General features: G+C 38.4%; 1 protein-coding gene across 6 annotated transcripts in view; it reads right to left on the reverse strand.

Moving 5' to 3' along the window:
• Ankib1 (ankyrin repeat and IBR domain containing 1) overlaps positions 1–26,891 on the reverse strand; it is a 99,979-nt gene that overhangs the window by 56,317 nt on the left and 16,771 nt on the right. For 5 of the 6 annotated variants that reach the window (XM_027389823.2, XM_027389820.2, XM_027389821.2 and 2 more), the window contains exons 2-4: positions 14,474–14,740; positions 11,300–11,600; positions 3,112–3,294 (exon numbers count right to left, since the gene is read on the reverse strand). In XM_027389823.2, the coding sequence (XP_027245624.1) occupies positions 3,112–3,294; positions 11,300–11,600; positions 14,474–14,661 (672 nt within the window). In that variant the 5' untranslated portion in view covers positions 14,662–14,740. The remainder of the gene's footprint in view (positions 1–3,111; positions 3,295–11,299; positions 11,601–14,473; positions 14,741–26,891) is intronic. The other variant, XM_027389824.2, reaches the window with a different exon arrangement.

Here is a 26,891-nt window from a genome sequence, read left to right on the forward strand (position 1 = left end):
CTGCTGGTGGGAGTGCCAACTCATACAGCCACTTTGGAAATCAGTATGGCAGTTCCTCAGGAAAATGAAAATCAACCTACCACAAGAACCAGCAATTCCACTCTTAAGCATATACCCAAAAGATGCACATTCATACAACAAGGACATCTGTTCAACGATGTTCATAGCAGCACTATTTGTAATAGCCAGAAACTAGAAGCAGCCTAGATGCCTCTCAACTGAATAATGGATGCAGAAAATGTGGTACATTTGCACAGTGGAGTACTACTCAGTGGAAAAAAACAATGGAAATTCGCAGGTAAAAGAATGGCACTAGAAGAAAACATCCTGAATGAGGTAACCCAGTCACAAAAAGACAAACATGGTATGTACTCATTCATGTATGGATTTTAGACATAAAGCAAAGGATTACCAGCCTACAATCCACACTGCCAGAGAAGCTAGGAAACAAGGAGGACTAAGAGAGACATACATGGTCCCCCCAAAAAGGGGAAAAGGACAAGATCTTCTGAGCAAATTGGGAGCCTGGGGACATGGGGGAAGAAGACGGAGTTAAGAGAAAGAGAAGAGAAGAGGAGGAGGGGGAGGAGGACATGAGGGAGCAGGAAGATTGAGTGGAGGAGGAAGAAAGAACAGAGGAGAGCAAGGAAAGAGATGCCTTAATAGAGGGAGCCATTATAGGTTTAAAGAGAAATCTAGCACTAGGGAAATGTCCAGAGATCCACAAGGATGACCTCAACTAAGAATCTCAGCAATAGTGTAGAGGCTACCTTAAATGCCCTTCCCCTATAATAAGATTGATGACTACCTTATATGCCATCCTAGAGCCTTCATCCAGTAGCTGATGGAAACAGAAGCAGACACCTACAGCTAAACACTGAGCTGAATTCCTGGAATCCAGTTGCAGAGAGGGAGGAGTGATGAGCAAAGGGGTCAAGATAAGGCTGGAGAAACCCACAGAAACAGCTGACCTGAACAAGGGGGCTGCTCATGGGCCCCAGACTGATAGCATGGGACTGATCCAGACCCCCTGAATTTGGTGTCAGTTGGGAGGCCTAAGTCTATGGGCCCTCTGGTAGTGGGTTAGTATTTATCCCTACTGTACAAATGGACTTTGGGAGCCCACTCCCCTTGGAGGGCTACTCTCTCAGCCTAGACAGAAGGGGGAAGGCCTAGGCACTGGCACAAATGATGTGACAAACTTTGATGATCCCCCATGGAATGCCTCACCCTCTCTGGGGAGCAGAAAGTGGATGGGATGGCAGACTAGCGGGAAGCATGGGAGGGTGGAAGGGAGAGGAAACTGGGATTGATATGTAAGATTGTTTCTAATTTAAATAAAAAAATTGTAAAAAAAGAAACAAAAACAGTTAAGAAACAGAAACTTTAACTCCAGAAACTCAGTTCTTTTGGCCATTGTAAGAAGTACAAAAGTTCAGAAAATTCTGAGAATTAATGAGAAAAATCAAATGATTACATGATATGCATACAAGCCAAAGAAAGATCCCTGTTGGAATCAAGTTAACACTAAACACCGAGGAATCAGATTCATTTCGGGAGGAAAACATTTATTGTGTTTTAATTTATTTAAGAATTATCTATTGTTTCCTACTTCATGCAAGCAGTGCTAGGCACTTTAATTCTTTGTTGAAATAAAGCAGACATAGTTCTAGCCTTAATCTAACAGAGAAACACAATAAAAGAGAAAACAAATAATTACAGCATGTGATAAGACTTGTGTGAAATAATAAGGGGAAGTAGTTTCACACAGATGGGAAGAATAAATTTTGAAATCTACTATAACACAATGATAGAACAGAATACATGCTTAGCATACATGAGGCCCTGGGTTCATTTGCCAGCACAAAAACTAGCCTTGTTAATTGACTTGATTCAATAACTCTATAAGGTGTATGTGCCAAAACATCAGATTGTATGCCACCAACACACACAGTTACAGTGTGGAACGTTAACTATTAGGACCAAGTAGCAGGTCCTTAAGGAAGATAAGGGAAGAGATGGGAACTCAAATCTCCCTCTGGTCTCCTGTTTTCTGTTTAATACTATGATCCTTGCAGTTGTGCATTCTTTACTATTTGTCATGGGGCCCTTGCCAGAACTTGTTTGGATGTTCAGCCTCTGATACTATGAGCTAAGTAAACTTATATATGCATTTAACCTGCCTGAAGTGTTTTTATATAGTAAGACACCAAAAGGGATGAACACAGTCACTAAATGGTTTAAACATATGATATAATTTTTTAAAAAAAGTCATTTTGCCTCCTGTGTACAAAGCAGAAATGTGAAATGATCAGAATGGAGGAAAAATCAGTAAAGAACTATGATAACAACTGGGATGAAAAGTGAAATGCTATGGTTTAGAGGGTAGGAACAAAACCTGGGATGAACAGAATCAGGTAAAAGTAACAGGATCCCTTGATTGTTTGCATGTATGAGCAAGGATAAAGGGGTATGAAGGGTCAAGAATGTCTGCCACATTTATGCTTGAGCTGCTAGTAGGTCAAAACAACGTTCATTGAGACAAGGGATGCAAGAGAATGTCTGAAGCCAATGGAAGGCAGTAGGCAAGTGTGTGAAGGACTGTGAGGCATTTAGGAAGATGAAGAGAAATGGAAATGTGATTCCATCAAGTACAGTTCCACTCTACAAGAAGAGACTGGCCTAATGCAGGGGAGGAAGAGGGAACAGGAAGAGGACATTGGTAGGTACAGACCGTTGTGTTTTGTTTTCTATAAACATCAGAGACATGACAGTATAGCAATAGAGAGATGAGTAGTCAGTGGTAGGGTTGTTAGTTGCTACATTTTCCTTTTGTTCTGTGTTTCAGGCGGAGTTACCAAAGCTTTTGTGTTGTCAATAGCAACCCGGGAGAGGGAAAGACTCAAAGAGAATGGAGACATGAGGTTACCCCGGTAGGTGGTAACAGGACTTAAACATCAACACATTCATTTACATGTCAGTAAACATATAAACATGTTAAAGACTCAACATACAGGTTTTCTAGATGGATTTTTAATGTTCGCAGCTATGGATTAAGTACTGCTGAGGCCATTTAGCATACCAAGTTAAAGAAGAACAAAAATCACCTACCTCTCGTTTGTCTAATGCAGCATACTCGGCTTCTATCTCCTCAGCCTCCGGGTCCCGAGAGAACACCATCTGAGACTCCAGACTCAGGGCCAGGTCTTTGTGGTGCTGCTTCTCAGCACAGTCACAAGGAGTATCCTTATTTTCATTTTCAGCAAACAAGTCTCCTCCATGTTTTACTAAAAGCTAAAAAATAAATAAATAAATAAAACAACTCACAACTATAGATTTAATTAAAATTTCTTGCTACAGATTAAAGAAATTAAATGTATGACTAGCATAACAAAAATATACAGTAGATGCAATGTATATAAATGTAAAATTAAATTAAAATGTGATTTAAAATTTAAACCAAAATGTAGACACATTTGAAATAACAGAAGGCATCAGGTAGCAATGACGTTTTATTTTTAAAGTTGGGAATTTCTTGTTTTACTAATAATGAGTTCCTTTGGATAAAGAAAGTAAATCTTCAACTTTAAAAACAAATTCTCAAGTATTTTGTCAATTTCCCATGCTTAATAAAACTTTACTTAAATATAAAAAAAGATTATATTCAATGCTTAAACTTTAAAAATTTCTCATCATTTTTCTTCCTCTATTTCCTTGACAAGAGAATGCAATTTAGCCCAGGTTGACCTTGGAATCAGTCTTCCTAAGCCAGCTTCCAGAATGACAGGATTGTGTGTATGTGCGTCAACATCCCTGGCCTACACATCTTTCTTAAGAAGAACACAGTTGACACTGTCAATTTAACAACTAATACTTGGATGTCTTGACATGATAAATGTTTTCACTCGTCCCATTATTATTCTGTGAAACACTGAAATAAATTCACATTTGTAAGCCAAAGACAAAGGTGTTTTCAGTATTTCTCAAAATAAGAGGAAACTACTTACACAATTTGTCAAGAAATTTCATCCTCAGAAACATGAACAATGCCATGACTTGTTCAGTACTGAAGTTTCTGCTGGCTTTACTAGAGCTATATTTTTCCTAAGGGCTAAAAGTTTAAGAGTGTCCACTGTGTCTAGAGATATCAGAAAGAACATAGGACAGCCTCACAATTTGTCATGAAGACTCTCTTAGACAACTGTGACCCTCATAGCAATACAGTAAGTCACATAGTGTCTTCGAGTCAGACTCTGTATGCAATGTACTATAAAAACACACTCACCTTACTACTAATGACCTTGTGTGACCCAGGCATTATTGTCTTAGAAAATTTACAGAACGTGGCCCAAGTTCCCCAGCAAGCAGTGTGACTGGATTCAGACAGTTTGACTAATTTTCAACCATGCCTAGATCCTGAACTAAGTCAGTAACACTGCTCACATAAAATGAAGAAGTCAAATAAACAGAGCCTCATCTAGGATTTAATGTGAACATGTTCTAGAGGCTTTTACTTTGTAAAACAAAAACAAAAAACCCAAAACTTCTGTTTTGTAAAAGGGTAATCAAAGTTAAAATTTCATCTAAATAATTTTATACTCTTTATTACCCACCAAGGAATACAAACATATAAAGTTCTTTGGGACTGAAAGTTTTATTGTTCTCTTTGGTAAAGGAAATCTTCTAGAAGGATCTGCTAAAGTATGGTCTTTACTCACTGAGGGTGTGTAGAGGGAAAGATAAGTCACTGTTGAGAGGCATGCTTATCTTGTGTGAACCTGGGTGAGACAAACAGGTAGTTCTCTTTGCAAGATGAGTTTGATTAGAGTGGTGAGGGAACCACTGTTACAGCTGGCATCTGCAGAGACCCTCACAATCAGTGGCCATGTTTGCAGCATGATGACAACCTGCTTGTATGCTACCTTTAGCAGGGAGAACAGCTGGAAGTACTGCAGAACACCGGAAGGCAATGCTAGAAGTACTTCAGCCTACTGGCCTTTGGGAAATAAGTTCAAGAAAATGACTGGCTGGTAAAAACATGCTGGGTGGAGATAGGATACTTTTTTTCTATACAAACTTGGTTGTTTTGCTTTACATGATGGAGAGTTTGGTTTAGAAAAGGTAGTTTAAAAAAAAAAGAAAATAAAAGGTAGTTTTAAAACTTAATGAAAACATGGCAAGTATCTTTCTATTTATTTTCATTAGCTAAGAAAGAAGAAACAAGAGGACTGGTTATTTTATTCCTGGGATTTTTAAATGTTTCTCAAACACTTGTTGGCACATAAAACAACCTCAACAAATCTATTCTTCTAATTCTACATTTTCGGCTCACAATCATAGATTAAAAGCAGTAACCCAAAATATTCAAGACATATTCCATACCTCCCTTATGATTCAGTGGTTGATAACTGGCCACATCGTTTAATTACTTTAAAGACTGAGTTTACAATAGTCTATCTGTAAAATAAGGTAGCTTGTATAAATTTGATAAAAGATGTAATAGAAAACCGATTAAAGAGGTGGAAACAGGATGATCAAGTTCAAGCTCAGCCTAGCTACATGAGAACTTCAAAAAACCAAAAGCTAAACCAAATTGTGCAGCTAGTTAACTTGACCCAAGGAAGTGTCATCTGAAAGGAGACATCCTCAATGGAAAAAAATGCCTCCGTAGGGTCCAGATGTAAAGCGTTTTGTTAATTAGTGATTCATGTGGGAAGGGCCAAGTGGGTGGGTGAAGATATCAAAATTAAGGAATATTATTTATGGTTTATCTGTAATGCACGCCATGTAAGCATTTCTAATTTTTTATTAAACAATTTATTTTATATGTACCTCTGTTTTGCCTGCAGGTATAAGTACCACATGTATGCAGTGCCAGAAGAAGCCAGAAGAAGTTGTTGGATCTTGTGGAACTGGAATAACAAAAAATTGTTGGCTGCTTTGTGTTTGCTGAGACTAGAAGTTTGGTCATCTGGAAGAACAGCCAGTGTGAGCTTAACTGCTGAGCAATCTGTGAGCAGCACCCCACCTCCCCTTTTAGTTTATATTTAAACATTTCATTCTTCATGCTGTGTATGTGGACATGCATGCAGATGATATGCTGTGTGATGGGGGATTTCCTTCTGTATATATGTTTCTCTTATTGGTTGATGAATAAAACACTGTTGGCCAATAAGACAGGAAGATAGGTGGGACAAGGAGTTGAGGAGAATTCTGGGAAGTGTAGGCAGAAGAGAGTTGCCATTTAGATTACAAAGGAGTAGCAGGTCCGGACCCTTCTCCAGTAAAATAAGACCATGTGGAAATACATAGATTAGTAGTTATGGGTTAATAATGAAGACAGAGCTAGGCAATAAAAAGCCCTAGCCACAGGCCAACGCTTTTATAACTAATATAGTGTACATGTGTTTATTTGGGGCTGAAGCAGTTGTGGTTCCAGGCTGCCGGGGCAGAAACATTCATCAACAGGTGTGTATATGTGTGATCAGATGACTATTTGCAAGAGTGGCTTCTCTTCTTTCCCCATGTGTGTCCTGGAGATGAAACTCAGGCTGGGTGGCAAGAGCCTTTTCTCACTGAGAGATCTCACTGGCCCCAAATTAACTATTTAAATTAGCAATTTTAAACAATTAAATCTATTCTTTGTACAGCTATTATCTCACAAATAATTTCAGGTAATTACTATTTATAAAATTCCAGGTTTTCCTGTTTAAAGAAGTTTGGAAAAGCACAAAGGTGAAGCATTAAAGCACTTGGTATTAGAGAGTGACCAAAACAGATAAAAAGATGACCAGGCCTGGGGTACATACATACCTGTAATCCACAAATTCTGGAGATGGAAGCAGGAGAAACCAAGTTCAAGGTCATCCTTAGCTACATAGTGAGTCAAGCCTGGGCTACATGAAACCATGTCTCAAACAGTAACAACAACAACACAGGAAGGAGCTGCCTAGAAGAGACAATGAAGAGTCCTCTTCTGCTAATGAGTGGAATTAATCTTATGCAATTAGGAGAGAAGGGAAAGTAGGAGAGGTGATGAACAGGAAGGTACATATTTGGAGAGAATGGCAGCATCATTAGTAGAAACCAGATACTCAAGCCAGTAACTAGAGGTGTCTAAGCCCAGCTGCCTTCAGAAATATTGAATTTGAGATTGCTACAATATACTTATAAGGAAGTCAACATAGAAGCCACAGAGTGTGAGAAACTTCAAAGGAGTCAGGCAAGATACCAGAGAGAGACACAGATGCAATTCTGCACAAAGTCTTTAAACCTTGATACCTAAAGGCTCTAAAAACAATATAATTAAGGGGTTTTAATTTTCATGCTATGAATAAGTTTGAGTATATGTGTATGTGTAAGCACTTGTAGAACACAGCATAGGAAGGAATATTGATATAAACAACCATTTCTATGGTTGAGTAGCCATAGCTGGGTATGGTGACACTCACTTTAACACCAGCACTAAGGTAGCAGGTGGATCTATGACTTTGAAGCCAGCATGGTCTACACAGTGAGTTTCAGGACAGTCAGAGTTACATTAATACTCTTGTCTCAAAAGTAAGTAAACAAACAAACATAAAACAGGTACCTCAAGGAAACATCCAATTATTAAATGCACAGAGGAAATTGTTGAATAGTAATTTTCTAAATTCTTTTTTATTTATATGTATTTTGCCTGCATGTATGCATATGCACCATGTGAGTGCAGCAAAGTTCAGAAGTGGGTGCTGGATACCTCGGAACTGAACGTAGGTCCTTGGTTCATAACCATTGAGCCATTTCTCCAGCCCCAGATACCTCTCTAAATTCTACTCTTAAATAAACACACTGCTGTGATTTGAATGTGAAATATATCTTCCAAAGGCTCATGTGTTGGAACCCTTGGTTCCCAATAGTACTGTCCTGGAAAGGCTAAGAAACCTTTAGGGAGTGGAGTTTCACTGTAGAAAATGGGTCTCTGGAGTAGACTGCAAGGATTTCTAATTTTATGTGTTTTGTTGTTGCTCTGTTTTAAGGGAAAGCAGCAGATTAAGAAAGCACTAGGAAGAATCAGGGGAGTGAACTAATGAGCTTTGAAATTTTATAGCCTGGTTCTACTTCCTGTCTGCTTTCTGCTTCCTATTCATTCGAGGGATGAGAAGTCCCAGATGTACCCTCTCTTCCCAGTAAGAACCACTCATCCTACCATGCTTTTCTGGTTATAGTTTACTATAACCTTAAACTGTGAGTCAAAATACTTCCTTTCTAAGAAAAGAACTAAAACTAACAACTATAAAAGAAATGCTTCCATAAATATGAAACCCTAAAAGTTAAAAAATAGGTTGGACTTACTTGGGGGAAAAATAATCTCAGATTATGCAAAGCACTTATCTCTATTATTCTTATAATAAAAACTGTACACAATAAAGTAGAGAAGTGTAAAAGTATTTAAATTACCCATGATATTAAAATTTATAAGATTCTAGAAACTTTAGCTACATAGTGGGCTACATATAACAATGTGTTAGTTTTAAGCACTTATGCTAGGAAAACACATAAGGCCTCTGTAGAGAAGTTAATATATGCTTCCCAGGGAAATATTTTTAGTTGAATAATAAGCATGACAAAAAGTTAGGAAAGCTAAGCAAGAGTCAGGTAAGACACTGGAGATAAAAGTGAGCAAACTATTACACTGAATCTTGTTAATAAATGTTGCAATACATAAGAGGCATTCACAAGGTTCCATTAGGAATGCTTTACAGTAAATCAACAAGCTCTTCTCAATATAGAAAAATAGAACTATCACCAACCAGAGTGGCTCATGTGATGTGATATGCTGATAGATTAAGCAGTGCAAAGAGAAACATGTATGTGGTAGAATACTATTTTAAGGTGTGACTTTTGTTTATGCTGCATTTGTTTAACCCTGTGAAACTGTGATACTGTGCCTGTCTAAAATACCTGGTGGTACTAATAAAGAGCTGAATGGCCAATAGTGAGGCAGGGGTAAGGATAGGCGGGGCTGGCAGGCAGAAAGTATAAATAGGAGAAACGAGGAGAGATAGCACAACAAGAGAACAAGGAGAAGCGGACATCAGGGGCCAGCCACAGGGTAAGAAGGAAAGTAAGGTATGCAGAAGAAATAAAAGACAAAAGCCCAGAGGGAAAAGGTAGACAGATTAATTTAAGACAAGCTGGCTAAAAACAAGCCAAGCTAAGGCCCAGCATTCATAAGTAAGAATGCCATGTGTGATTTATTTGGGAGCTGGGTGTGGGCCCCTCAAAAAGCCAAAAGAACAAAAAACATCATACTACACATATATATCAAGGTAGTCATTGGACCTTCCAAATACTACATAACATACCCTCTGTAACCAGCATCAAAAAAATAATGGTAAAATCACCACTCCATTTTTGAACAACTTAATATGTACAACACTGTAAACACATGAAAAATTGACCACCACTTACCATTGCTTACTGACAATTACTGAAAGCAAGTCACTAAAGCAGAAATTAAAAAGTATTATTGCCACTAACAAGAATAATCTATTTCTACCTTAACACATTTAAAGAACCACAGAGGCCCACACATGTGAATCAACACAGCAGGATCTTCCCTAGGATCTGAGCACACAACAATATTTAGGAAAGCTTATGTACAAAGCGTCAGGATTTTGTTGATATGCTTCCCCTCCAAGTCCTAGGGCATCTTTTTACTATGTTGAGTCAATGTTAAAAAGCATTGCATGGAAAACAGATTCAAGTTAATGATCACAATTCACTAACTAGTGGGCAAAGGTGATACAGAGGAAACAAAAGGACAAAGTATCTAAAAGACTAAGAAGTAACAAATAGCAGTAAATAGAAAACAAGATCAGAAAAGTTCAAGAAATAACAAAAATTGATCAACTATGCTAATGAAATTAGGTGACTATAACTTTTAAAAAACATTCATAATTTTGATATCAACTTAAAAGCATTATACTAAAAGAAACATTAAATATTAAATCTTTGATAAATTTTTAATTTTATTAGGATCATTACTTTTAAAATAAAGTGCATAAATTTTAGATTAAAAAGACTGATCAGTGTATAATGCATCCTGCTCATACTTAAATATATCTATACAAAAGAAATCAATTATGTATGAATTAATACAAATGTTGGTAGTTGAGAAAATATGTACTGTTGTATGAACAGTAGTAATAATACTATATACAATTACTATAGGCAAGTGGCCAAGCCCTGCCCCTAGGCCCCACCTCCAGACTGCTCTGACTGCCAGGCCCAGGCCTGGAGGCATGCAAGTGGCCAAGCCCCATCCAGACTACTCCAAAGGGCATTAAAAAAGTTTATAATGAGGCTTCATAATTCCACCAATCCCTGAGCTTGCCCCAAGATCAGGTCACTGAATCCCACCAATCCCTGAGCTTGCCCTAAGATCAGGCCACTGAATCCTACCAATCCCTCAGCTTGCTCTAGAATCCCACCAATCTCAGGCCTCCCTGGAAAGCTCTGCCTCCCAAGAAACCCGATCTCTGCTGCTTCTCTCCTGAGCAGAGGCAGCCAGCCACCCTCGTGTCTTTCCAATCAATCTCTTGTGTGAGGTTTGTTGTGCAGTGTGACTCTGTGGTACTCCTTGGCTTCTTACTGCCAGGGTACCTTTCCCCTCAGAGTTGTGACACAGTTACAATGTCTTTTAAAAAATTAAGGGTTAAAAGGGTGATTTTTATCTAAGCTTGTAAGATGCTTTCTATATTAGCAATATATGACATTTATAAATCAAAATCCCAAATGTAGTATGTATTCAGGAATACTTTAGCACAGATTCAATAGAAACAAGACATTTTAAAGACAAGGTTTTAAAATGGAGTGTAACAAATGCATCCATTAACAGTTATTTATTTAATAAACAATTCAAGTAAAGATAATGTATTGATAGACTGTATAAGTCATTTCCCCTCACATCCAAGATAGGTAAGTGTTATAAACTGGCTATTATAAAAATTCAGAAAACAAAACAAAACAAACCCAAACTCTATTATTTTCAGCATGGTAGTAGGCAGTTGACAGTTACCTTAGGAAATAGTAACATTATTGGTCTTGATTACATTATACTCCAAAAGGTTGGCAAGCTGAATGAGTTTTGTTGTTGTCCCCTAACACAATGAAATAATTTTGCTTACAAAGGGCTTTGGGTCTTTCAGAATGAACAAAGGGGTAAAAACTGCTAAGACAAAGCAGACACTGCCTACCACATACTATCAACACACACGTTTTTGAGCACACAATATTGAGAAGAAAACAGGTTTACCTCTACACAGGCTTTCATCCCTGAGGCTGCCGCATAGTGAAGGGGTGTGTTTTTTTTATTATCAACAGCGTCAATAGCTGCTCTCTCATATTCACCCTGGTCAAGTTTTGCTCCTTTCCATCTTAAGATCATCTGCAGACAATCTGCCCTTCTGAAATCATCTTCTACAGGGCGTGCCAAGCGAGGATGAAGGGTTCCTTCAGATATCATGATTTGAGGTCCCATACACAACAAATGCATAGATGTTTCATTGTGCACGTTCCGTTTATTTGGGTTTCCATCTCTACCAAAAAGAAAAGTCCTAAAATGGAAAGGAGGGGTAAAAACAACTTTTTCCTACCTAAAAATACAGAGAAGATAACAATTTTAAAGGTAAGGTCTACTTCAAAGCTAAAGATCCAATTTCTTTTGAAGTATCTGCATGACTAATTCATTCAATGAAGAAGACTGGGAGCCACTACCTCTGCACAGCTATTACAGGCACCTGTTGCCATACCAAGGACCTGAACCCAGGTCCTCATGCGTGCATACCAAGCATTTTACCCACTGGGCCATCTCCCCAGTCTAGTTTGGTTTTGAATGCATGGACTTACTATGTAGCCCCGGCTAGCTTAGAACTGGAGGGAATCCTCCTGCCTCAGCTTTCCAAATGCTGCAGTGACAGCACATAGCAGATACACATCCTCAGAAGTTTTAAATACTGAGGCCCTGGTGGCTTCAATGAGAATGTCCCCATAGGCCCAGGTATGTGAACACTTGGCCCCTGTTTGGGGAGGTTTTGGGTCCTTTAGAACGCAGAACCTTGCTGGGAGAAGGACTGAGGCTTTGCAGCCTGACCCTACTTCCAGTTCTCCGTGCTTTCTGGGGGTGGTTGAAGACGTGAGCTCCCAGCTTCCTGCTCTGGATGCCAGATGCCTTTCTGGACTCTTGGAGGAGGAAAAGACTGGGAGCCAGCAAATGGCTTAAAAGGTAAAGTATTTGTCACACAATCTGAGTTCAGGCACGAACTCATGTTAGGACAGAGCTGACTCTTCAAAGTTGTCTTCTGACCGCCACCATGAGCCGTGGTACATGTATGAATGCACTTATGTGCATGAATCATATACATACATGAGAAAAATAATCTTTAGGGCCTATAAAGTATATACGAATAAAAAGAATGGGGGAAAGGAAGAGAATACAAAAAAATATAGAAGAAAAAAAGGAAGGAGTAGAGAATGTTCCAATGCAAAAGGGTACTTTAAAAAAGTTAATAGAAATAAAAAATCAAAAATAAAGGCAAAGCTCTGAAATGACATTATGAGTTAAGGAACTTCCAAAAATGCCATTGAGTTCATCCTTTTCTTGGCCATCTACTGCTGGATATGCAGCCTGCTCTGAAGAGTAGTTTGTTTCCCTGGTGAGACTCACTTGGAAGAAACCAAATTCCCATTTGCAAGTGGTTACCATTAGAGATTGCTTCTGGATTAGGGATGGGGACTTTTGTCCACTCCTCCTTTAGCTTCTAGAACCCCGAGATGATTTTTTCAAAGGACTCAATCCGTCTTAACTTGTTTTGTTTTGAGTACAGTATATGAACAAAATCTAGATTTATAGTTTAGAAAATGGAAAAGTAATTTTAAATTGCCTTTTCAAATAACAATATTCATATTTGATACTAGACCCAAAATCTAACAAGTGGTAGATTATTAAAGAATACAAAAACTGTATGAGTTTTTTGTAGTGTTAATTAAAAATCTTATGGTCTAAGCTACATTTTAAAATTCTGAGTCAATGCAGAACTTTAAAGAATCTTAGACTAATGTGAAATATTATTCATTGAGTTACAGAGACCCTCTAATTGTTATCATTTTTATTTTATAATAAATTGCATTGGTTTTTATCACTAACAATTTTATTAGAAGGTAAGAACTCAGAAGCTGTCAAGTTGAATATAAAGAATGAGTATTTCAAAATTTTAGCATTTACTTGAAAGATCAAAATTTATCATAAGCATCAGACTAGCAGTTGTTTTACTTGAAAGATTTAATTAGTTTTTTGAGAAAATGTCAGCCTAGGGCCTCAGCTCTCATTCACCATTGAAGAACAGTGCTGTACTGCAGTGGGCATGAATTCATGAAGAAACTGTAACTGGCCAAAATGCTGAAAATAAGTGACAATAGAAAGTTTAAACTTAATTGCCATATGAACGACCCTCTCTAAGACTCAGGGAACATTGCAGAAGAAGGGGTGGAAAGAATATAAGAGCCAGAAGAAGGGAGATGTGCAGCACAAGATGTTTTCTGGACATGACAGCAACTCCTGTACTCCTTAACTCGCTAAAGCTGGGGTAAGCTGCACAGGACTCATCTAAGGCTGGGTCATTAAGCACTTTATCATGTGTAGGGGAGAGCCCATGAGGCCCCTCCCTCCCACAAGGTTTGCTGGCAGTTAATCATCCAAAAGTATATTGCAAAGCTGTACACACTCTTAAGGGGTGAGTGTGAACAATGATCAAAGAGGTCTCTTTGTCTAGTCATAATTTAGGCAACTCTTATATTATTTCTTAAGTCTCTATAATAGACAGCTTTTCCCAAAAGGTTTTTTTTTTTTTTTTCCTTGACTAGATGATTGACAGATCCATTTGGATTGATTCTTAGGTGAGGAAACACTAATGTGTCAATTTTTTTTTCTTTTTAAACAGAAAGCCTCCAGCTAGCTGACAATTTTATGTTCAGACAATTACCTATTAATGACCTTCCAGGAAGTTCAGAATTTCATACCTATAACCAAGAGCTAAGAAAAGACTCAGACCTCAATTCTAGTAATCAAGAGTTCTGAAGCTTCAGGTCTGATAAAGAGGAAGTGCTCATTCATTGTGTACTGTTGACAGTCTTCATTTTCACTTCTAAAGCTAAATGTCTTTCAATTTTTACTAATCGCCTTAACCATTTCACCCTTTGCAATGGTCCCTTTGGCTATTGTCCACTCTTACCCCTCAGAAATCTATCTATTTTCTACATTACACTTTAGATGGAAATCCATTCACAGTCATAACAAATTATTTGGTACTCTGAAATTTAGAAAACTTAACACAGAATAATAGTATCATATAACATGGACATATGTCAGCATACATTTTCAAATATCTTCCTTTCCACTGATTACTTATAATGGGCTTAAAGTAATACTTACCCTAATATTCTATTCATTCCATGTCTAGCAGCATAGTGTAATGGAGTGTTGTGCTGATAGGGCTCTCCATAGGATGTATTTGGATCAAGGGATTCTTTTAGCTGAGGATTATTTTCATATATTTGGCACGCCAGGTTTTCATCACCATTGATGAGTGCTTTGCGGAATTTGGTGGTTGTATTTCCCATGTTTTGTTTTGTTTTGATAGGCAGGGGCACTCTCTTCCTTCAGCCACTTCTTCAATACTTCTACAACATGTTTCACATTCTAACGAAGGAGAAGTTATCAAATTAGATTGAAACAGTAATTACAAAGCAGTATCCTAAAGAGACAATTACAAATACTAATAACATCTGAGAAGCAGATGAAGGGAATAAACAATATTACATGTTGCCAAGTTTGACACATTTTTAACACTGGTCAAATTAACTTCTTGTTAAAATTTAACATGTTCCCATACAAAGACAAAACTGCACTTTATTTTAAAAAGTTGTCTACATACATAAATTTGCCTCTTCACATGAGCAGGAACCAGTTGCACTGAGTTTTATCGCTAAATACACTTATATTTCACGAGGGCTAACCTTGGTTGTCCACCTGATGACATGAAGAATCAACTAAAATCCAAGCAGCTGGAGAATTTTCTTGACTGAATCATGTGAGGAAAGCAGACCCACCCTAACATAAAAGCACATGGAAGAAGGAAGCTTTTGCTTTTGCCTTCTCATCTTCCCTCTTGCCTGCAAGTCCATCTTTCTGCTGTTGAGGCATTCATCTGCTGGCATTAGAACCTACTTCTTCAGAATTCTATGGAAGACCTCCAGCTCTCCAGGAATACTCTACAACTCTAGTACCAGACTGGAACTACTGAGACATCTAGGCTCACTGAATAACTAATGGGTTCTTGACCTTCTGGTCAAAAGATAAACTACTGTTAGGCTACTGGGATTACAGCCTGTATGGCACTCTAGTAACCTCCCCCCACCACCACCACAAGCACGAACTCATGCACACATACACACACACACATACTATTCTGTCAACTCAGTTCCTTTAGAAAACCCCAACTAAAACAGCCCCATTAATTATATGTAGGTGTTACTCAGTCAATTTGTGGGTTACTAAAAAGAACAAAAAGTTTTAGCCAATTAAGAACTACAGTTCAGGGGCTGGAGAGATGGCTCAGTGGATAAGAACACTAGCTGGTCTTCCAGAGGTCCTGAGTTCAATTCCCAGCAGCCACATGGTGACTCACAACCATTTGCAATGAAATCTGTAATGCCCTCCTCTGGCCTGCAGGGATATATGCAGACAGAACACTGTATACATAGTAAATAAATAAATCTTAAACAAAACAAAACCAAAAAACTACATTTCAGGAAAAGTGAAACAAAGTACTTACCAGAAAAAGACTTAAATTATAAATACATATATAAGTATACAACTTACTGATACTCAGATAATCACAGCAAACTAATAAAACTGGACAGAAGAAATGGAGATAATGATTATCCTACCTTTTAAAGTCATTACATTTTCCTCTATAAAGAATCCAAAGCAATGCTGAAAACAGTAAATGTTTATGCACACTACATGTGGGAAGGAGTCATGATGATTATCATATGGGCAAAACAATGAAAAAGAGATCTGAAATGTGAAATGTCATATTTGCTTACACTACTTTTAAGCAACTTATTTACCCCCTGACAATGTCAGTTTCCATATGTACAATAAGGAAAATGACTATTTCTCAGACACAGGTATAAAGATCATAAGAGAAAGTTACTTAAAGTATCTATCACAGACCTTGTTTAAAGGGTTCAATGCCAGAACATTCTATTCTAAGTACTCTTTCTGTAGCTTCTGTTCAGTTACTGTTGCTGTGATGTGATTGTCCCTCCCCCAAAAGACCCATTTGCTAGGTCATTAGACGGTGAAACTATTAGGAATGAATTATGACATTGAGAAACATTGAGACCCTATTCCCTTCTTCACTCTCCTTTGGCTTCCCTGTGACCCTGAGTTAAACAGAATTCCACTACTATACGCTCCCATCACAATGGACTGTGCCACCACAGGCCCTGATGCTTTGGGCCCTGAAACCTCTGAAACTGATCAGAAGTAAGCCCTTCCTCCCTTTTCTCAGGCATTTTATCACAGTAGCAGAGTTATGACCAACATTAGCGACAAAGGAGATAGCATGAACAAAAGCAGGTATAAAAAAAGGATCCCTGGGCTGGAGAGATGGCTCAGAGGTTAAGAGCACAGACTGTTCTTCCAGAGGTCCTGAGTTCAATTCCCAGCAACCACATGGTGGCTCACAACCATCCATAATGAGATCTGGTGCCCTCTTCTGGTATGCAGGTATACATGGAAGCAGAATGTTGCATACATAATAAACAAACAAATAAATAAATAATCTAAAAAAAATTATAAAACATTAAAAAAAAGGATCCTATGGAAGAGCTGGTAAGTATGCATCACATTTAGACTCTAGCACTGAATAACAGGTGATAAAACTGAAAACAGGTTGGGACAGAGAAGGAACTTACAGTTTAATCTAAACAGACTGATAATTCAAAGCTTCTATACAGGGAAGGGATATATTATTTATGACTTAGGGAATGCGTAATACTACAGAAGGCAGAAATTTAAATACAAAGGATGTGTACCTCACCCCTTTTGTTCATTGACAGGCTGGATACACAAGCATAGCTTTCAAAATCACTTGAAAAATAGTATTCATCCTGTACAATGAATTTTTTACAAGGCAGTAACAACTTAAATAGTGATTCTCAAATGTGGCTATACATCCTAGAAGCCTAGAGAAACCTCAAAGAATCCTATTGGATAGATTAAATTCCAGAGTGTCCAGGGGCTTTACCTAAGCACTGGTGTTTAAAGATCCTCCAGTAATTTCAATATGCAGACATCACTGTTTTAAAGCTCCTTCCAACTGACTGACTATCGGGGTAAGACATCACCAAGCCTATTTTAGAGACAGGAACTATGTGCTGACTATGGAAGTACATCTTCTGGTGCACCATTATCCTCAATAAGGCCACAAATTAGTTGTTTACTAATGTAGGTCAGCTGGTAGCATGTTTTTCAATCTTGTACTAGTCACAGGTTTGATTCCCAACCCCAAAAGCCCTTGGGAGGTGAAGACTGGAGACTGTGGAGTTCAAGGTCATACTAGGCTGCATAGTAAGGTAGAAACCAGCCTGTGGAGCATGAGACTCTTACTTTAAAAACAGAACCACAGCCGGGCGTTGGTGGTGCACACCTTTAATCCCAGCACTTGGGAGACAGAGGCAGGCAGATCTCTGTGAGTTTGAGGCCAGCCTGGTCTCCAGAGCAAGTGGCAGGATAGGCTCCAAAGCTACACAGAGAAACCCTGTCTCGAAAAACAAACAAACAAACAAACAAAGAACCACAAAGAAAATCCAGTCTAGTTACCTGAATATTATCACTGTTAAATAACTACTTTATGTATGTCTATATATATTTGTATGTATATAAATATTAATTCATTAATTTGATCATACTACTTACAAAAATAGTTGCTGAAATTTCAGCCTCACATATAATTCTTTTTTTTCCAACTTTTTTTATTTGAATAGAAACAAGATTGTTTTACATGAAAATCCCAGTTCCCTTCTCTCACCCGTCCTCCCCTACCTCCCCAACTAAAACCTTATCTGTCACATATCTTTTCTGCTCCCCCTGGATGGTGAGGCCTTCCATAGGGTGTCATCAGAGTCTATCGTATCCTTTGGGATAGGGCCTAGGCCCACCCGCGTGAGTCTTGGCTCAGGGAGTATTCCTCTATATGGAATGGGCTCCCAAAGTCCACACCTATGCTAGGGATAAATTCTGGGCTTCTACAGGAGGTCCCATAGATTTCTGAGGTTTCCTTGCAGAAACCCATGTTCTTGGGGTCTGGATCAGTCCCATGCTGGTATCCCAGCTATCAGTCTGGGGAGCAAGAGCTCCTGAATCACATACAATTCTTTATGTTCTCATCTCAAGTCGAAGAAGCAAATCCTCTCTCCCACATCCTATACTTGTCACATTCTTCTGAGATTTTTCAGGGACAGTCCAGATTTTATTTTACTCTTGTTTAACAGTGCAGAGTAGCATATTCATTCTCAGTAAAAGAATTTGGTTTGTTGTATATGGCTCTAAGCATTTGACAGTTTATTGTTTTTGTTACTGTGCTCTGAGATAGCATCCCACTAAGAAACCTATGCTGGTCTTGAATTAGTGATTGTGCTGACTTGGTTCCATCTCCAGGGCGCTGAAAGTAAAAGTGTGTGTCACTATGCCTGGCTTACATTATTCTTAATAAGACCTCCATTCAGCTTACTGTACATTTTTATCTCTACAAGTGTAAAATACATCATGTAGATTGTGAAGTATCTCTCTTAAGAATATGAAAACTTTCAGTTGTTGTGTTCCTAGCTCCCTGATACAATGCTGCTTAATTATAAACATTTTCAGAATTGCATATTAGGTTAACAATATATTTCTTTGATTTATATAAAAACATTACTTTAGCAAATGTTCTACAAGAACAATAATTTACATTAAGAATATATATGTATATCCATGTGTATCTATGTGGTATCCTGGGAAATACACATACACACACACCCTAACAAAGCAATGGTATCATACTTTAAATAGTTACAAGGTAACTTTTTTTTTTTAAAAAAAATCAATACTACTCTAAATGTACATTAAATATTACTGTTACTCATGCTGAAAAGTATAATGGCATCAAAAAGCTTTTCTGTGGCTTTGTTATTTTCAGGACTGTTTCATTTTTAAAATCTGATCAATAAGCCTGAAAGCCTGCAGAAGTATGTCATTTAAAAGCATTTAGTTCATGCCATTCAGAGTATCCTCAGAAGTCTTGATGAGAACTTTGCCAGCTGGGCCCTGGTTCTTTTTTATAGGCAAAGCTGCTATTACCTATAGCAACCATTTGTTCTTTATTTGAATCAAAACCTTTAAGTAAGATTTTTCTATGTGACATGTAATATTACATAAAAGTATAAACTGGATTTATAGTACATTTCTTTTGATGGTGCTATTATAAATTATACTTTAAAGGAAATCAAATGCTCAGGGGCTAGGGAAATGGCTCAGTTGGTAGCATGCCTACTGAGCAGGGATTCCTAGAATACATGTAAAAGGCTGTGCATACATGCAACCCAAGCATGCTGGGGGGCCGAGCAGACTCCTGACGTACACTGGATAGCAAGTCTAGCTGAATAAATGAGCTCCAGTTCAGTGAGACCGAATTTCAGAAAACTAGAGTGCAGAGAAGTCAAGAAAGGCATCCAGCATCAAACTCCTGCTTATGCACACATCTGCAGCATGTACACCAGAGTGCTTAGTACAGACTTACATGAACACCCCCATGCTCACTTTTAGCATATAGAGATACGATTCAATCTCCACACAGTCTGTATCCTGTGAACCTCCTAAATTCACTTCTTAGTCCTACGAACCTGCTAAATTCAGTTCTTAGTCCTACAAGTTTGAAAAACCTAGATTTTGGAGGGTTGTCTATATCACTTACAGTTTTGTTCCTTTTACTCCTTACTGAACCAAAAACATAGTTTTGTTGTTGTTGTTATTTTGATTAGTGGGCAGATGATTGAGGAGAAAGATGTTAGCACATATTCAAATAATTTCCCTAATATATCTGATAATATTAAGTGAATAAAGTAAACTTACAATGGAGACACATGGGAGGTATGACCTTAACCATTTGTCCACACTAACACCTCCTGTAATATAACAGCATGATATAATTTGAATTGATACACCAAAAAAGATACCTATGTTCTATAATATTTTCATTAAAAGATGCTCAATATTCAACTAAATGAGAAAATAGAGAAACAAGAATCGAGACAGTCTACAATCTAATTGGTGAAAAATTCTTTAAAAGTGTTAAGATTAATGAGGTGAGAAACACTGTGCAACTATTTACAGATTAGTAGAGACTAAGAGTTCATGGCAACTCAATGCCATGTCCTAGATTATAAGTGGAAAAGTAAGGCAATAATGAAAAACTGTAATCTAAAGAAAGCATATATAGATGTTAGTCCATACTCTTGGGGGATTGGTTTCAGGCACCAGATGTTGAAGTCCACTGTGTAAGTGGTACAGTTACTTGCATATACCTTCTCAATTCTTCCTTGAAGCCAGGTTTACTTTAGTTTAGCCATATACACATTAATTGATGCTATATGGTATAGTGAATTAAAAGTAGTTTTAAGACTAGAACTAGTTTGTAATTGACTAGATTTTAAATAAAAACCTTGGTTTTCTGACCTAGAAAATACTAACTTCAGAATGCCATTTTAAAGATTAAACCTGACAAAGTATGTAAAGTTCTATATTTTATTAAAAAAATCAATATAACATAATCTCTCTTCAAGTGCATGCTATTCCTCTACTTGGAAACTGTTATTAATAGCATAAAATTTATCAATTCTTAAAATCAAAGAAGTAGAATGAAATACAGTTAAATCTTTCCCATTTGCATTTAATCATAAAACATTTTAACATTCATGGCTCATTTTACATGGCTACTTTCTACAGTAAATATCTTTTGTTTTATTTTTTGAGACAGAGTTTCTGTGTAGCTTTGGAGCCTGTTCTGGCTGGTCTCAAATTCAGACAGATCATAAAACATTTCAGACAGATCCGCCGGCCTCTGCCTCCTTAGTGCTGGGATTAAAGGCGTGCGCTGCCACCAACACCTGGCAATATTAGATATCTTTAAAATATATGTTGAAATCCTTCATTGAAAGTACTTGAGAGATGTCTCAGGGGTTAAGAGCACTTGCTGCTCTTCTGAATTACAGTTACATATAGCTCTAGCAACAAGGGACCCCTCTTCTAGCCTTCTCGAGCACCCACATATACACAGCATACATTAATATAGAAACACACAAATACAACAAATAAAAATAAATTTTTAGGCACCGAAGAGATGACTTGCACTCACTGCTCTTGCAGAAGACCAGAGTATGGTTCCAGGCATCCCTATCAAATGGCTCATAACCATCTGTAACTCCAGCTCGAAGGTATCTAATATCCCTTTCTGGCCTCCATAGGCACCTACACTCACAGTGCATACACAAAGACATACATGCATATACATAAGTAAAAAGTACTTCCAAACAGTACTTATTACTGTCACATTTCACATTGATGTCAGACAATGCTGGTCATTTAATGAGGTACTAGCTGCTCCCCACACCAATGCTTAAAAATTTTGAAGCTAAAAATAAATTTTACTCACTACAAGTTCTTGATACTTTCCCTTTTTGTTCTATTAAGATCCACCTGTCCTGGATAAGGGTATCTACCCACCCTCTGCAGAGAAGACTTTCTCTTAGAGTAAATTGAGACCATCATAGAGAACTGCCAACTTGACAGAAGATATGGGTCAAGAGATGCTACGGAGCCCAGCCCCAATGGGTACATCTCCATCACAGCTCCTGTATCTATATCTCAGAGAACATCTTAGAAGAGGAAGCAGAAAGATTTTAAGAACCAGAATACCAGGAAGTCTGCTGTGAAACAGATTCTCCTAGAAATGGCTGCATAAACAATCCTGGAACAATGGCAGTACCAATGGGCGTGTTTACAATCGTCATTAGGGTCCCACCCCTTAAAAAAGAACTATAGGCTAATTCAAAACCCCAGAGAAGCTGGGGAACAGGAGGACACCAAGAGACACACACGATCCCCTGGGGGACGGGGGATGGGGACAGAGAACAAGAGGGATAAGGAAGATCGAGTTGGGAGAAGAATACTGAAGGAAAGCAAGAAAAGAGATACCTTAATAGAGGGAAGCCATTATAGGTTTAAAGAGAAATCTGGCACTATGGATCCACAAAGATGACCCCAATGAAGAATCTAAGCAGGCACCTTAAATGCCCTTCCCCTATGAGATTGATGACTACCTTAAATGCCATCCTAGAGCCTTCATCTTCAGCAGCAGAGAGTCACAGCTAAGCACTGAGCCGAACTCCTGGAATCCAGTTGTAGAGAGGGAGGAGTGATGAGCAAAGGGGTCAAGACCATGCTGGAGAAACCCACAGAAACAGCTGACCTGAAAAAGTGGGAGCTCAGGGACCCCAGTCTGACAGCTGGGAACCAGCATAGGACCAAACCAGGCCCCCTGAATGTGGGTGTCAGTTGGGGGGCCTGTGCAGTCTATGGGGCCTCTGACAATGGAACCATTATTTATCCCTAGTGCATGAATGGGCTTTGGGAGCCCATTCCCTATGGAGGGATAGGCTCTCAGGCTAGATACAAAGGGGAGGGCCTAGGCCCTACCCCAAATGATATGACAGACTTTGATGATTCCCCCATGGCAGGTCTCACCCTCCCTGGGATGTGGATAGGGAGTGGGATGGGGGTTAGTGGGGGGCAAGGGAGGTCGGGAGGGAAAGGGAACTGGGATTGGTATATAAAGTAAGATTGTTGTTACTTTAAATAATATATATATATATATATATATATATATATGTATATACATATTATAGGCAACCAATAGCTGCTAGAAGGAGAATTGGCCTCTCCCAGGAATGAGCCCCATTATTGGTTATCCAGTGTACAATGGTCAGCACAAAAACACATACATACAAACAAAAAAATAGACTCAGCAGTTTGTGTGTGTGTATTCGTGCATACAGATATATATATATATATATACATATGTGTCTAACAATAATAATTAAAAAGAGGGCATCCACTTGAGAGTGAGGGGGTGCTGGAGGAAGAAGAGCTGGGAGGGGGTGGAGGGAGGAGGAGGAGGGGCAAGTGACAGAATTCTATTTCAATTAAAAACATTAGTACAAAGAGCTGAGATGTTGGGCTGAGCATGGTGGCAGAGGCAGGTGGATCTCTGTGAGTTTGAGGACAACTGGGTCTAGACAGTGAGTTCTAGGCTAGCTAGAGCTACATAATCAGTCCCTGTCTCAATAAGTTGACTCTGACTACTTTCAGGACCAGTGAGATGGCCCTGTGATAAGTTTGTCGACTGCCAAGCCTAAGGACCCCACTTGTTGGAAGGAGAGAATGACTGCTCCTTGAAAGTTGTTTTCTAACCTCTCAGACAGGCCATGGCATACTTGCACCCACATATATAAGTAAAATGTAATGCTTTTGTTTAAAGAAAGCCTTTTAGACACATGACTACAACCTGAGTGGTTTTGTATCTGTTCCCTGTACAGTTATTCCCTGCCACAGCTAGTTCCTATACATCTCTGACTTTTCAATATGCAACTTAAAAAAAAATTACATGTATTGGTATTTTGCTCATATGTACATCTGAGTACCACGTGCATGTCACACCAGTGGAGGCAATAAGTGGGCATCAGATCTCCTGGAATTGGAATTATACATGTTTGTGAGCTGCCCCATGTGGGTTCTGGGAATCGAACCCAGGTCTCACAGAGTAGCAGCCAGTGCTCTTAACTGCGTCTCTCCAGCCGCAACATGCAATTCTTGGGTTGAAACTTATTACTTTTACAGATTTCAAATTTTTAAGCTATGCTGTATCTTTTTATAAACAAAGAACTTAGCAGGAACACAAACAGAAATTACTACAAGTAAAGGTAGAGTTTAAATGTCATACCTATATCACTGAAATGTTAGCCTGTATTCATCATAACTAAAACAAGATAAGGTATCTGTACATTTCTTTAAAAGAAAACTGAAATACTCAAACACATTGCTTTTAAAAAATAAAATACAACAATTGTAGGCATATATGGCCTTAAAATCATCTCAGACTTTTCTTCTAAACTGAAGACTACTAGCTCTTAAACATTCCTGGCTTCTTGTTGTTTAATACTTTGGTTTAGTAATGCATAGGGAATTCACCTGATAAGGTTTTAAGGTAGGGGTCAATACATTTTGTTTCTACAAAGAGGAATAAATGTATTATTGTTCCAAAGCCATAAGAAAGATCTTTTTTTAAAATGGACATGGTTGTGTTGTAATAAAACTCTATTCATAAAACAGGCTGAGGATGAGCACAGTGGCACATGCCCATAATTCCAGAACTGAAAGGTGAAAGCCAGAGGGTCAGGAGTTCAAGGCCAGCCTCAGCTACGTAGTAAGCTGTGCTAGTAGAAATTCAGGAGACCACATGTACTGGCTAGTTTCATGTCAACTTAACAAAAGCTACAGTCATCTGAGAGGAGGGAACCTCAATTGAGAAAATGCCTCCATAAGATCAGGCTGTAGGCAAGCCTATAGATCATGTTCTTAATTAGTGATTGATGTGGGAGGGCCAGCCCACTGTGGGTGGTACCATCCAGATTGGGCTGGTGGCCCTGGCTTCTATAAGAAAGCAGGCTGAGCAAACCAGTAAGCAGCACCTTTTCTTGGCCTTTGCATCAGTTCCTGCCTCCAGGTTCCTGTCTTGGCTTCCCTCTATGAACTGTGATTCAGGATATGTAAGCATTCTTCCCCAAATTGATTCAGTCATGGTGTTTCATCACAGCAAAAATTAAGACAACCCATATCAAAAGCATAAAAACAGTGGACCATAGTTTGCTGATGCCTGGTTTGGTGGAAAGGGCACAGAAAAGGATATTTCTAATTCTGTTATAAATTACTTCCCTCTGTACCTCAATTTCCTTAACAGCATGACAGGAAGGATGACATCATGTTCTAGGATGTTCATGACTACAAAGGTAGTGTTCACTTTGCCTGCATATATGTCTGTGTACCACATGCACACCTGGTGCCCACAGAGCCAGGAAAAGGGCGTCTGATTCCCGGGAACCAGTGGGACAGATAGTTGTGAGCTGCCACGTGGACACTGAGAACTGACCTCCGGTTCCCTAAGAGCACAAAGTACTCTTAACTACTGAGCCATCCTCTCTGTCTCCCAAAGTGCTTATTTTAATGTCTGACACACAGTAGATACTCAGTGCTTTTTCTATGATTACAATTTTCAAGCAACTGGTAGTTAACTGCTGCTTTCAAAGAAATTATTACTTATTCTCTTTAACAAAGAAAATGAAAAAAAATGAACCTAAAAAAAAGAATCACCATCTGTGTTCTATATCAAAATGATGTACAATGGGTAGTCTAGGCTTTGTCACTTACTGGGTATCGACTGTTAAAGGAAACTTCTTACTAACGGAAAGGACATAGAGCTGGCAAGCAGAAAGCTAGGAGCAGCGAGTAAAAAAGTCTGAACTGGAAATACTACTGAACGTAAAGGGTGGAGGTTAGCTTGCCCAACTACATATTAGGTTGTAATCAGATGTAGCTTCATTCTTGTTAGCTTCCCAGAAGTTTATGTGTTCCAAAGAGTCTACAGTAAAATTTCTCAGTATTCAGAAAGCATTATGAAAATGAACTGAATGAATTAAGAAAAGTCCTTCAAAGAAGAAAATAACTTCCCTATAATATGCACTGTAGAACTGGAATTAGCTTTGCTGTTGCTGTTCATATCATATTGTGGTAACATTCAAAATAAGATGACTACATAAACACAACAGCATTATCGGAGTAGTAATTACAAAGTCGATTGTGTTTATTCTCTAAACCCTTTTAGTAAGAAGGGAAAGGAAATAATCTAACATACCCTGACCCCTTTGAGGTACCGTTTAGACTGACATAGTTTTCCCAGTGTATAAAGGGTGTAGAAAACTGCAGGCTTATAAGGGATGTAAGTATGGTATGAAACTCCCCGCTTCTCTATTCCCTATTGATGTATAATTTTTCAAAGGGTCACAGCCTCGCTCATAAGCAAATTCAGAAACTGAAACTTTTCAATAGTAGTACTTAGTTTTTGTAAATTGACTTTTCAGATACTCAAAATATTCTTTGTTCTATTTTATCTTCCCTGTTGATTATTTTTCAAACTCTAAATTCGGAACTAAATATACTGACTAATATTTCAGGCTCTACTGCTTATGGTGCTGTCAGCAAAGGGTTTGATTTTGGTAACTTATTAGCATTTCTGATGATTCAGCATTGTTTGCTTTCATATTTTTAAATACTCTATTGTTTTGTTGTTTTTTTTAAACTGCAGTGCAGTGGTGGTGGCGCACGCCTTTAATCCCAGCACGTGGGAGGCAGAAGTGGGTGGATCTCCACAGATCAAGTTCAAGGACAGCCAGGGCTACACCGAGAAATGCTGTCTTGAAACCACCCTTCCCCCAAATCAAAATCATCATCAATGTTCAATTTGTGTGAGGATCAGGGAAGCCAAGGACTCAAACTAATACATTTTAGACAGAGATGAAATTTCTATGTAGAAAAAAGCAAACTAAATTATTAGAATTCCCATGAACTCTTTTTGAGGGAGAGGCTGCTTGGCCTCTCAACACCTGCTATGTAAGCACTCTACCACTGAGCT

The sequence above is a fragment of the Cricetulus griseus genome, assembly GCF_003668045.3.
Source record: "Cricetulus griseus strain 17A/GY chromosome 1 unlocalized genomic scaffold, alternate assembly CriGri-PICRH-1.0 chr1_0, whole genome shotgun sequence".
NCBI lineage: Eukaryota > Metazoa > Chordata > Mammalia > Rodentia > Cricetidae > Cricetulus > Cricetulus griseus.